At 46.0% G+C, this 13,092-nt stretch overlaps 1 protein-coding gene across 1 annotated transcript in view; it reads right to left on the reverse strand.

The window, feature by feature from the left end:
• The window catches only part of MAP2 (microtubule associated protein 2), a 209,765-nt gene that overhangs the window by 7,479 nt on the left and 189,194 nt on the right, over window positions 1-13,092 (reverse strand). Inside the window, exons 12-13 of the mRNA XM_056861555.1 lie at window positions 10,613-10,766; window positions 8,571-8,914 (exon numbers count right to left, since the gene is read on the reverse strand). Of these exons, the coding sequence (XP_056717533.1) occupies window positions 8,571-8,914; window positions 10,613-10,766 (498 nt within the window). The remainder of the gene's footprint in view (window positions 1-8,570; window positions 8,915-10,612; window positions 10,767-13,092) is intronic.

Genomic DNA, 13,092 nt, shown 5'->3' on the forward strand with positions numbered 1-13,092 from the left:
TGGGGGCGGTTTGGTTTTCAAAGGAATGCTCTCGCAAGCTCAAGGACTTTGCAAAGCTGCCTCTGGCATGAAGAATATCTCAATGTTTCTTTTTTGATTCCTCACCAGTTACCAACTTGGGAATTGGAGGGGGGGGTTCTCTCTGAGGTCCCAAGAAGCAGATGACAAACCCAGCGTGGTGTAGTGGTTAAGGGCGGTGGTTTGGAGTGGTGGACTCTGATCTGGAGAACCGGGTTAGATTCCCCACTCCTCCACATGAGCGGTGGACCCTAACCTGGAGGAACGGGTTTGATTCACCACTCCTTCACATGAAGCCAGCTGGGTGACCTTGTGCTAGTCATAGCTCTTAGAGTTCTCTCAACCCCACCTACCTCACAGGGTGTCTGTTGTGGGGAGGCAAAGGTGATTGTAAGCCGGTTTGATTCTCCCTTCAGTGGTAAAGAAAGTCACCAAATAAAAACCAACTCTTCTTCTTCTACATCTGTGAATATTTATTGTACCTCAGACTCTCATTATTGTGACCCAAAGCTGAACTGAAGGAAGGCCTAGGACAGGGGAGTCAAACATAAGGCCCATGGGGTGGATGTGGCCCCCTGAGAGCTCTTATCTGGCCCGTAAGCCACTTGAGACAACCACCCCCACCAGTCCCGATCTGGGTTGGTAAGGCATGTCCCGGCCCGACCAAGTGACATTTATGTCATATCCGGCTCTGGTAACAAATGAAATCGACACCCCTAGCCTATGACACCCAAGCCACCCCGGTTGTATAGGTATACAAAATAGGTATACAAATCAAACATTTACTGATTATAAATAATAAAGAAACCTTTTACTGTTGCCAAATTTTTCGCGACCCCCACATTCAGTTAGGCGACCCCATATGGGGTCACAACCCACAGTTTAAGAAGCTTTGGTCTAACCTACTAGTCCAGGTGGACCCACAGATATCTGAGATCAACAACTGAAACATATCAGGAGCTGTTGATGGCTCAAAGAAGGAGTACCGAAATTTAATGACAGATTGCTATGTAATAGATGATATGTTCGGGAGCCCCAGTTTTGATCGTAGAGTGGAGGAAGAGATACATCATGGAATACCCAGCAAGTTTCTAAAAAAAATAATAACATGAAGAATATCAAGATGTTCTAGTCGGCCAGTGTACCAAACTGGAGCAGCATATCTAAGAATCTGTATTGTACATCCCTGTATTAGTTTGTCTCAAGAATCCCACAATTGTCCTAAATCACCATGACCTTTCTACGGCAGAATAATGTTAGCTCTTTTTGTCCCACGATCATTCCCTTCTCCAATTCCAGATGTTCCCTGGTTCCACATTCTGGCCTTGTCTCCCTCTTTCCCCTGTAACCTCGGTCACATTTTACATCCTCGGATGATCTGCTCTGTGAAGAAGATTGCCGGGTCCCCCCTCCCGATCGGCGGGAGGTTTTAGGGGGTGGGGCTGAAGTGGCCGCACGTGCGCGGCTGGTTTAACACTCAAACCCCCAAATTTTGGGGGTTTTCTAGCAATTTTTGCTCTTGACACTGGGACACCTCACATATTGTAGGTTTGTTGATAGTGCAATAAATCGTTGTTGAAATGAGAAGAAAAGGGCCCCCTTGTGAAGACTGCTCCAAACCACTCCAAGGTATGTTTTCCCGTCAGCGCTTGCGGTAAAAAGCTTACAAATCCGTTAGAACTTGCAGTAAAAAGCTTACACATTTTGGGGGTTTGAGTGCAAAAGCAGCCGCGGCGATGCGGCGCTTCCGGAAGTAAAACCGGAAGTGCCATCGTCGCGAGTGCCCGCATGCGCACACAGCCATGGCCACAGAGTGGCTGGGTGGATTGGCGGGCCATTGCCCACCAATACCACCCACCTGGCAACCCTATCTGTGAATGCCAAGCAGTTGCCTACTTCTCTTACTCCCCATATCATCATTCTCTGGAGGAAAGGTTGTAGTATAGGTTTAGGGCATGGGACATGAGGGGAGCCCCTTTTTGCTGTTTGAGCGTACCATGATACTTCCCCTCCAGCCATCTTCTGAAAAGAGGACTGTCTTTTTCCAGCAATTTTGGCTCTCGACACTGGGACACTTAATATATTATATGTCTGTTGTTGAAATGAGAAAAAAGGCCCCTTTGTGAAGATTGCTCCAAACCACTCCAAGGTATGTTTCCCCATCAGCGCTTCTGGTAAAAAGCTTACAAATCCATCAGAACTTGCGGTTAAAAAGCTTACAAATATTGCCACTTCCATGGGTCAAGTAATGGATCAATCGTTATTAGGCCGTTCATATGCATGCTATTTGACAGAGGAAGAGCAGTAACATGGATCCCTGTCCTTAGGAGTCCACAATCTCAAAGCTGATACAGTAACAGTGATAGAAAGGAGGGAAATGGAGGAGAGGTAGGGTTGCCAACCTCCAGGTATTAGCTGGAGATCTCTTGCTATTACAACTGATTTCCAGCCGATAGAGATCAGTTCCCCTGAAGAAAACAGCTGCTTTGGCAATTGGACTCTATGGCAGTGAAGTCCCTCCCCTCCCCAAACCCCACCCTCCTCAGGCTCCGCCCCTAAAATCTCCAGGTATTTTCAAACCTGGACCTGGCAACCCTAAAGGGAGGGTAAAAAAGGGTCAGAATCAATTAAACGCAGAGGTTTGGTTGGGGATTACAGAGTGAAGCCAAAGCCTTCACAGAAGGAGGACAGACTGGAGGGCAGAGAAAGGCTCAGAAAGGTGGCACCACACAGATGTCCAGGAAGGCAGTTCGAGGGCTGAGAGGCAGCTAAGGGGAAATGATAGGGAAGGCTGGGGTTGGTGGAGCTGCAGAAGGCAAAGGCAGAAGCAGGGATGGGTTTTATATTATGGAGTTTCACTTTTAGGTCAATTTACACTTCTTGATTATTTACAAAACAACCTCGATGTGAAAGTCTGGTTCTGGCTTCCAGAAAGCAGAAGATGGACGGAACAGCCCCAAGTCCTCGCAGAAATTCATGTCTAGCTGTCCCTAGCGGTGAGGAATCAGCGACACCTCTGAGCCGTGACTGGGAGGCAGGATTTGCTCCGCAAACTCCGACTCAGGTCAGAGCAAGTCCAAAGCGCTGGAAGGTCTCTTCAACAGTCTAATTGAGAAACAGGCCCCTGGGGATGTGATGTGAGAGGCTCCCTGAATGGATTCCACAACAGAAGAGTCCTCTTTTCCACCTCGTCTCCTATGGATTAGCATCAACCAAAGCAAGGATTGCAGCCTGCATGGTTCAGGCTGCGACCTCCTGTTCATAGGGGTTCCAGCTCCGAGTTAGGTAATACCTGGGCAGAGCCTGAGGAGGGCAGGGTTTGGAAAGGAGAGGGACTTCAATGCCATAGAGTCCAATTGCCATTTTCCCCAGGTGACCTCGGGTGACCTCTGCCACCTGGAGATCCGTTGTAATAGCAGGAGATCTCCAGCCACCACCTGGAGGTTGGGAACCCTACCTGTTCATCTGGGTAAGTGCTAGGGTTGCCAGCTCCAGGTTGGGAAACACCTGGAGATTTTGGAGGCAGAGCCTGAGGAGGGCGGGGTTTGGGGAGGGGAGGGACTTCAATGCCATAGAGTCCAGTTGCCAAAGTGGACATTTTCTCCAGGGGAACTGATTTCTATCGGCTGGAGATCAGTTGTAATAGCAGGAGATCTCCAGCTAGTACCTGGAGGTTTACTGATATGTAGCTAGTAAATCCCTAAGGAAATAATATCAGTACACAGCCACTAATCGTTTTAACATATGCAAATTTACTTATATATTATATCACAATATGCACGTAATGTATGCGTAACACTCTTTTGTATAAAGTTCTGAGCTGCAAATAGCCTAAACGTGATGAAAATAATAGGCTTTAACACTCTGTACAACTCCACAATTCTCTTTTAAATATTACAAACATTTCAGAACATACAAACCCCCGGGGGAATAATTCTTACAACCAGCAGTAGGGTCCACAAAGTCTTTCCAGATGTATTGAAATACTAGTACCTGGAGGTTGGCAACCCTAGTAAGTGCTCCTCCTTTTAGAAACTTGGGGGTACAGCCGTCTTCAAGCCAGGCTCTGCACCCTTGTTTCTGCTAGGCTGGTACAACGTGCAGCGTGCCCTTAGCCAATATATCCTCTCATCCTGGCCTGAAGTCAGAGCCGAGGTACTGGATCCATCTAGGTCTTGACACCTAAGGCTGCTCCAAGTTCCTTTCCTCCTGTGATGTCTGCCTGCATATTCCCAAGCATTTCATCCCTCCCGTCTACATTAAGTTGTTTCGCTCAAGGATCCAATACCAAAAACAGCTCATCTGAAAGCTTTCTGGCATTCGCTGCTTCCTTGCTGCTAAGTTGTAGTGCATGCTCGGTTTCCTATAGACAGCTTCCTTCTTACTGGTTATCTGACAAGAAGGCCAATCTCTCCCCAAAATCCCAGCAGAGTTTAGAGTGCATTATTATTCACCTGTGTCTCAACAGCCCACTGAACAAGCGCAGCTGGAGTTGAGTCCAGTAGCGCCTTCAAGACGAGTAAGATTTTGGAGGGTACGAGCTTGCAAGAGTCAAAGCTCTTTTCAGCTGACTCTTGAAAGGTCATACCCCAAAAAATCTTGTTTTACTGGAGTCGTATCTAGCTGGTCTGCAGCAGACCAATACAGCTACCCTCTAAAACACGGGTGTCGAACTCAATTGTTACGAGGGCCGGATATGACAGAAATGCAGTAGAAAAAGAGCAAGAGTCCAGCAGCACCTTAGACTAAAAAAAATTCTGGCAGGGTATTGAGCTTTCGTGAGCCACAGCTCACTTCTTCAGATACAGAAAAGAGCTAGAGTCCAGTAGTACCTTAAAGACTAACACAATTTCTGGCAAGGCCTCAGCTGTCGTGAGCCACAGCTCACTTCTTCAGATTAGAAAAGGAAGGCGGTCAGTGAATGTATCAAGACATGACTATTCATGGAGTAGGCAAATGGTCTGGCACAAGAACTCTCATAATACTCTCACAAAATCAATGCCCTCTAGTGTACACAACCTGTCAGCGGCTGTCCCCACTACACACTTCAAGTGTCTTTATTCCCGTTCAAAACAACAAACTTTTAAAATGTTCCTTCTTCCTTTGCCGTCCCTTTCAATCGGCTCTTTTTACTAACTTTTAAACCATGTTGACCTCTTATGCAATAGGAGTTCTGAATTACATGCAGGCAATCTATTGAAAGGTTTATGAAAATTCATGTGCTCTTCAGGGGCTGTTCCCTTCTGTATACGTCTGTGTAACTTTCGATGGTAATGGATTCCTTCGGGGACCAATTCTACCATCCTTGTTGACTTCAAGTTCCCTTTGAGGGATACAAGACATGTCACAGGCAATGGGACTAGACAGTTGGCTATGACCCAGTCTACTTCTACTTTAGAAAGTGGAACATCATGGGGGGAGGGGGGAGGAATATCGAGACAGTCCCTTGGCCTTGGCACCATCAGCTGTCACCCTAATCCATGACCTTGCCAAGCCCACCTGGAAAGGTTCAGGTCCTAGCACTTGATTTAATTCCGAGAGGCTGGGGATTCAAGGTTCGTTTATGCATGTTCTCATGTTCGCCCCTGGTCTGTCTTGGTTGTTCCTTGGAGTTATGAATGAGTTTTCCATCCATTAGAGATGACCTCACTGCAAGCCCTCACAAATCCCAGGACTTCCTGTTCCTCTGTTAACCCGATTCTTCCCTCTCCTGAGCTCAGCCAGGGTGAAATCCCCGTGCACAAGGCAAAATGCGGGACACTCAAGCTTGGTTTCTCTCACAGCCAATTACAAAGCAGGGTGTAAAGAGGCGGGGATTCAAATGCTTCCTGCTTCCTCAGAGCTCTTTCTGAGCAGAAGAAAGGCTTTTTAAAACCAAGGCTTGGATTTCTCCCTTGCCCACCTTTTAGATTGCTCCATTTTTTGTTCTTAAAATGCTTTTTTATGCAGCAATTGGGTTTTTTGGGGAGGAATTGTCTCTCACAGTAAGCTCTACAAAGAAAGCCAATTACAAGGCAGCACTGAAAGGGGCGAGGATTCAAATACTTCCTGATTTGAGCTTGGAGACTGCTGGTGCATCGATTCCCAACAGGAAAGTGTGGGTCCAGCGAGCAACAAACCTCAGGTAAAACTCCCATGCACAAATGACCAAGAAGTCTGATTTGTGCTGGCGTATAGTGCAGCAGGTAAGAGGTGAGATGGGAAATTCCTAGTTCAAAACTCAACTCAGTAACAAAGCCACATCTAGGAATCGGGCCCCGATTGCAAGCTGGCCTCTCCGACAGGGCTAATTGAGAACTCAAATATAACATATATCAACTGCAGCTCTCTGGAATCATCAGCCACATTCCTAGCTCCCCAACCCCCCTGAGCATCTGGTTGGATTTACCTGAGCCCTAAGTCAGAACTTTGCACACCCCACCCACAGCTATGTCCTCAAGTTGCTGTTGCGGGTGGGTGCAAGGAGGGGAACATGAACACATGAAGCTGCCTTATACTGAATCAGACCCTTCTCGGTCCATCAAAGTCAGTACTGTCTACTCAGACTGGCAGTGGCTCTCCAGGATCTCAGGCGGAGGTCTTTCCCATCACCTACTTGCCTATAACTGGTGATGCCAGGGGTTGAACCTGTGACCTTCTGCATGCCAGGCAGATGCTCTACCACTGAGCCACAGTCCCTACCCAAAAATCCTTGGTCTCTAAGGTGCTACAGGACTCTAATCTAGCTGTTCTAGGAAGACCAACACGGGTACCCTCTGAAACCTTTCAGAGTGGGATACCTGAACTATTAACTGACTTGAACACATGAAGCTGCCTTATAATGAATCAGACCCTTGGACCATCAAAGTCAGGGTTGTCTACTCAGACCGGCAGCGGCTCTCCAGGATCTCAGGTAGAGGTCTTTCACATCACTCAGCTGGCTTCATGTGGAGGAGCAAGGAAACAAATCCAGTTCACCAGATTAGCCTCCGCCGCTCATGTGAAGGAGAGTGGAATCGAACCTGGTTCTCCAGATCAGAGTCCACCACTCCAAACCACTGCACTTAACCACTACACCACGCTGATGTAAGAGAAATGTCTGAGTTTGAGGGAACAAGCGGCGTGTTACCAACCCACTGATATTATCATCCTGTTATCCTGGACAATCCTTTAATAGGAACAACCCAGAGATTTTGCTACTTTGTGGTACTTGTGGATTATTGTCGAAAGCAAAAGTTTCTTAACTATCTGACCAGATAAAAAACATAGAGCCTTATCAACTACTGAGACTTTCATTAATGCTCCTAGTTATATGTAACCTTTGCACACATTGCAGTGCCGTGTTACTATTGCTCATAAGGGCAGGTAGCCAACTGTGAAATCCGAACCCGTACTCTCCTTTTATCTAGAGCAGTGGTTCCCAAACTTTTCGGGCCACCGTCCCCTTGGTTCCACCAACTCAACCCCAGCGCCCCCTACCCTATCCAACAAAACACATGATGGGGCCCACCTCTAGCACCCCCTGCTGCCCCCTTGCCTCCTAGTGCCCCCCTAGGTAATCCCACTGCCCCCCCAGGGGGTGGTACTGCCCACTTTGGGAACCACTGATCTAGATGGTGCTTGCTATAAGAAATGAGGCGGTCAAGAAAGCTGCGGCATAAATTGTTACATTACTTTAAGGAGGTGTCCTAATTAGATAGGACTGCCTAGAAAAGGGTTGTTGTTTTTTTGTAAAAGGGCATGTGATGCAAAAGACTCAATCTTGTCCCCAGAAAGTTAGCAGACTAAACTGGATGATTCCCCCACCCCTGCAAATAGTACCAGGAGAAATTCTCTTCCCTCTATAACTCTTATTAGAGTTACAAAGTGATTCATATTGTATCTAAAGTTGTGGAAACAGATATATCTATGAAACCAGAAACAATTTTACTAAATCGTCTACCGATTATGCATAAAAAAAATCTCGATATATTCCTCCACATGTTAACAATAGCAAGGGTAAATATTGCTAGAATGTTGGAAAGGAAAAAACTCACCAGATTTAATTAGTTGGTTTGACAAAGTGAAAGAGACCTATGTCTTGATTAAACTGACCTATTACCAAAATGATAAAAACATTGAGTATTTAGAGGAAGTATGTAGTCCTACAATTTCCAGAATGGAAAATATATTTAAAAGTCTAGCATCAGATGGAAGTGGATCATAAAGCGATTGCTTGTTCGAAATATATTTTTTATAGGTTGTATATTCCTATACGTTTTGGTTGGTGTTTGGATTGGATTGTTTCTTTTAATGCTGTAATATTTTTTTAAAAAATAGATAAGACTGCCTAGAAATGAGGGGTTCGTAAAAGGGCACGTGATGCAGAAGGCTCAATCTTGTCCCCAGTAACTAAGCAAACTAAATTGGATGATTTTTTCCTGCAAATAGTACCAGGTGAAATTCTCTTCCCTATATAACTCTTAAAGGTATAGGAACCCTCCTAGCAGCCTGAAATTTGTGAGGACATATCGAAGTGATGACGCCGCTCCTGATGAAACATGCCTATTATTGTAAGAACGAAAAAACCTTACCTGTCCTCCTTTAGGTTGATATCTGATGTTCTCCGTTGACCCGATTTTGGATCGGACATTCTTGAGATCGGGCAGAGGCTGATTGATGAGCCGTAGTTGCTTGGGGGTGGCCGGAGACTTCGGAGGTGTGCGTATGATCGCCACTTTCTTCTCGGTAGGCACCAGAATAGCGGATCTGGGCGTACCCGGTGTGTGGGGGGTTCTGGAGTAGCTGGGGGTGCCGGGGGTGCCAGGAGTACGGGATGAATAGCTAGGTGGGGTCCCAGGAGTGATGGCGGTGGATCCTGGAGTAGTCGGGGTAGACGTGCCGCTCTTTCCTGTTCGGCTGCGAATAGGCTCTGATCCTGTATTGAGAAAAGAGTACCGTTTATAACATTGACATTTAAAGTATAACATACTGGCATTTAACAGTGTTTGTGTGTGTTATGTGCCGTCAAGTCACTTCCGACTCAAGGCGACCCTATAAATCAACGTCCTCCAAAATGTCCTATCTTTGACAGCCTTTCTCAGGTCTTGCAAACTGAGGGCTGTGGCTTCTTTTATTGAGTCAATCCATCTCTTGTTAGGTTTTCCTCTTTTCCTGCTACCCTCAAGTTTTCCTAGTATTATTGTCTTTTCCAGTGACTCTTGTCTTCTCATAATGTGACCAAAATATGATAGCCTCAGTGTAGTTATTTTAGCTTTAGGGTCAGTTCAGGCTTGATTTGATCTAGAACCCACTAATTTGTTTTTTGGGCGGTCCAGGGTATCCGTGACACTCTCCTCCAACACCACATTTCAAAGGAATCTTCTTTCTTCCTATCAGCTTTCTTCAATGTCCAGATTTCACATCCACGGTGTTTAAGTACACCTTATAACAGGAGCCCCCAATGTGGTGCCCATGGGCACCGTGACACCCACCAACCCTGTTCCAGGTTCCCACCAAGTGGTTTTAGAAAGTGGATGGGGCCAGGGGGAGCTTTTGCCCAGCAGGGCTTCTGACTGGCTGTGGAGATTTTCACAAAGTTGTGTCAAAACAGCTTCCGCCACGGCATATGTTATAGTGCCTTAAATGGTAAAGAGTCATGATTGTGTAGTGGTGATGATGGTGTAGTGGTTAAGACCGGTGGTTTGGAGCAGTGGACTCTAATCTGGAGAACTGGGTTTAATTCCCCACCCCTCTACATGAGCGGTGGAGGCTAATCTGGTGAACCGGGTTGGTTTCCCCACTCCTACACATGAAGCCTGCTGGGTGACCTTAGGCTAGTCACAGCTCTTTAGAGCTCTCTCAGCCCTACCTATCTCACAAGGTGTCTGTTGTGGGGAGGGGAAGGGAAGGTGATGGTAAGCCAGTTTGATTCTTTCTCAAGTGGTAGAGAAAGTTGGCATATAAAAACCAACTCTTCTTCTTAGGAAGGCTGAGAAGGTCATCTGGAGCCAGGCAGGCAATAGGTGGCATGAATTGTACATATTGACTTTTCATTTAAGACTCTGGCAAACAGATATTAAGAACATAAGAACATAAGAAAAGCCCTGCAGGATCAGACCCAGGCCCATCAAGTCCAGCAGTCTGTTCACATAGTGGCCCAACCAGGTGCCTCTAGGAAGCCCACAAACAAGACGACTGCAGCAGATTATCCTGCCTGTGTTCCAAAGCACCCAAATAGGCATGCTCCTCTGATACGGGAGAGAATTGGTGTGCTTCATGACTAGTAGCCATTTTTACTAGTAGCCATGAATAGCCCTGAACATGTCCACTCCCCTCTGAAAGCCTTCCAATTTGACAGACGTCACCACATCCTAGGGCAGGGAGTTCCACAATTTAATTTAACTGCGTTGAGTAAAGAAATACTTCCTTTTGTTTTTTTTAATCTCTCACCCTCCAGCTGCAGCAGTTTCATAAACTATTATTTGGATTTTCATTTTTTAAGACTTCTCTTTCATTTAAACACAAACCCAGGCTAACTTTAAGATCCCGAGTTGTACATAAAGGCCATCCCAAAGCTGAAGAAAATGTGGCGAGAGCAACATTTAAAGGAGACAGGAGGGGCAGACAAACATACTTGTGGTCCGTCGTACTGAGGAGGAGATGGTGCTGTTCAGGGTGAAAGAATTCTCGTCCCGTTCTCGATCCCCTGAGATGCCTCTCCGGGTAGGTAGAATAGAAGAAGGCCTTGGTAAGGAGGAGCGCTTTTCTGGACTCTTTGTTACTCCATCCTAGCAGGAACAAAAGACAGTATTTTTCTTTTTTTTAAAAATACAAGACACAGTAAAATGAAGAGTCCAGGACTGTATGTAGCTTGACCTCCCCCTGCCACTGGAAGCAGCTTTAAAATTATATCACAGCAAAGAAGATCTATTCAAGCCTGGATAGTTTAATTTTCAATAGTCCAACATCAAGATAATGTTTCTTTTATCCCCAAAATTATTCAACATTGACTTGAATTTGCTTGTAGCTGAGGGCCAACTATCCTGACTCGGATACAGGGTTGCCAACTTCCAGGTGGAGGCTGGAGATCTCCCGCTATTGCAACCGATCTCCAGGCGACAGAGATCAGTTCCCCCGGAGAAAAACAGACGCATTGGCAATTGGACTCTATGGCATTGAAGTCTCTCCCTTCCCCAAACCCCGCACTCCTCAGGCTCTGCCCCCAAAATCTCCAGGTGTTTCCCAACCTGGGGCTGGCAACCCTACCTGGATAGCCCCAGGCTAGCCCAATCTCATCAGATCTGAGAAATTAAGCAGGGTTGGCCCTGACTGGTAATTGGATGGGGACCACCAAGGAATACCAGCACTGCTGTGCAGAGGCAGGCAATGACAAACCACCTCCGAATTTCTCTTGCCTTGAAAACCCCACTAGGAGTCACCATACGTCAGCTGTGTAGGCTGGAGATCAGTTGTCATAGGAGGAGATCCCCAGCTAGTACCTGCAGGTTGGCAAACCTAGTATATACAGAGATAACATTGATCTTGATGAAGATGCATCCTTGTGGGGTTTGTGGGGCTTTTTAGGGGGAGGGGGGAAAACCCTGCAAAGCCCCGCAAAACCTGTTTAGTATAGTTGACAGAAAACACCACTAGCTTCCTTCATACCACCTTCAGCACTCTGGAAAAATTATAATTTGTTTCCAGCCCCAAAACAGTATATATAACAGACATACTCCTAGGAATGGAATGAAATCCCACAAAAGGGGCAAGGGGGTAAGTTATAGATCAGGAGCTACAGTTTTAATAAAAAAGATCTAAGCACCAATGTTTTGTTTCCTCTTCAATCCAACTTATAGAGGAACCGCCGGGTTTGGTACATTATGCTTCATATGGTAAATTCCGTGATGCTTGAACAGCTGGTTACTCAGGCAGTAAAGCTGTACAGTAATTTTAAACGCAGCTAAAGGGCTATTATAAAAAGGTTCCCACAGTCTCTCCGCTGCGCATTTTAATCGTTTCCGTCTGTTCTCTGGTCTATCATTTTACCGTCTGCAATAATTAAGGCCAACGTTGGCTTTAAGTGGATCAATTGCCACGGGCTCCCAATAAATAAACGGGGTGCAAGGGGTGCTTCTTTATCTAGAAATCCCAGATTATTCAAGGGATCTGTTTTTATTACCAACTCTCACCAGTTGCCGACAACAGTCCATGAATACAAATTCATTATGTTGAAAAGGGATGGCAAAAAACCCACTGCTTTCCTAACTCCATCCTTGTAAACAGGGTATATCATCTATTTTATTGTCTATATTTGTAATATTATAACGTTTTAAAGTCCTTTACAATTTTATAATGTTTTAAGGCTGTTTCATTTTTTTATGTATTCTTCATGCTTAATAATAAAGGAATTTATAATAAAGGAAAGGTAAACCGGGTATGTAGGGAAGCCAGACCATGAGAGCTTTAGCAGTCCAACCAGAAATATCTACAACCTCTTAGTTATCGGTACAGGAGCCCCATGGCCAGAGTGGTAAGCTGCACTACTGCAGTCAAAAGCTCTGCTCCCGACCTGAGTTCGATCCTGACGGAAGTCGGTTTCAGGTAGTACTGAACTGTGAATTTTATAAGGATCTCAGAAATCACCTAATCTCGCCTCTGCTATCCAAGTTAAGAACATAAGAAAAGCCCTGCTGGGTCAGGCCAACGCCCATCAAGTCCAGCAGTCTGTTCACACCGTGGCCCAACCAGGTGCTTCTAGGAAGCCCCCAAACAAGACAACTGCAGCATTAATCCTGCCTGTGTTCCGCTGCACCTAATATAATGGGCATGCTCCTCTGATCCTGGAGAGAATAGGCATGCATCATGACTAGTATAGGGGTAGAAGGTCATCAGAGGAGGCTCGTTAGGATTAAAGAGGTGAAAGTTCGCCTGGTGCCTCCATAGAGATACAGTGTGATACACTTTGTCTCTATGGAGGTGCGGGGTGAACTTTCCTACAGTTTAAAGCCCGGCTTCTCCATTGAGATACACTGCAAAGATCAGATTAAAGAGTCTGAACACAGCCACTTTGCCAATGCATTTCAATGGAGAAGGATGGGGTGACCCCTTCCAGAC

The sequence above is a fragment of the Euleptes europaea genome, chromosome 15 (genome assembly GCF_029931775.1).
Source record: "Euleptes europaea isolate rEulEur1 chromosome 15, rEulEur1.hap1, whole genome shotgun sequence".
Taxonomy (NCBI): Eukaryota; Metazoa; Chordata; class Lepidosauria; order Squamata; family Sphaerodactylidae; genus Euleptes; species Euleptes europaea.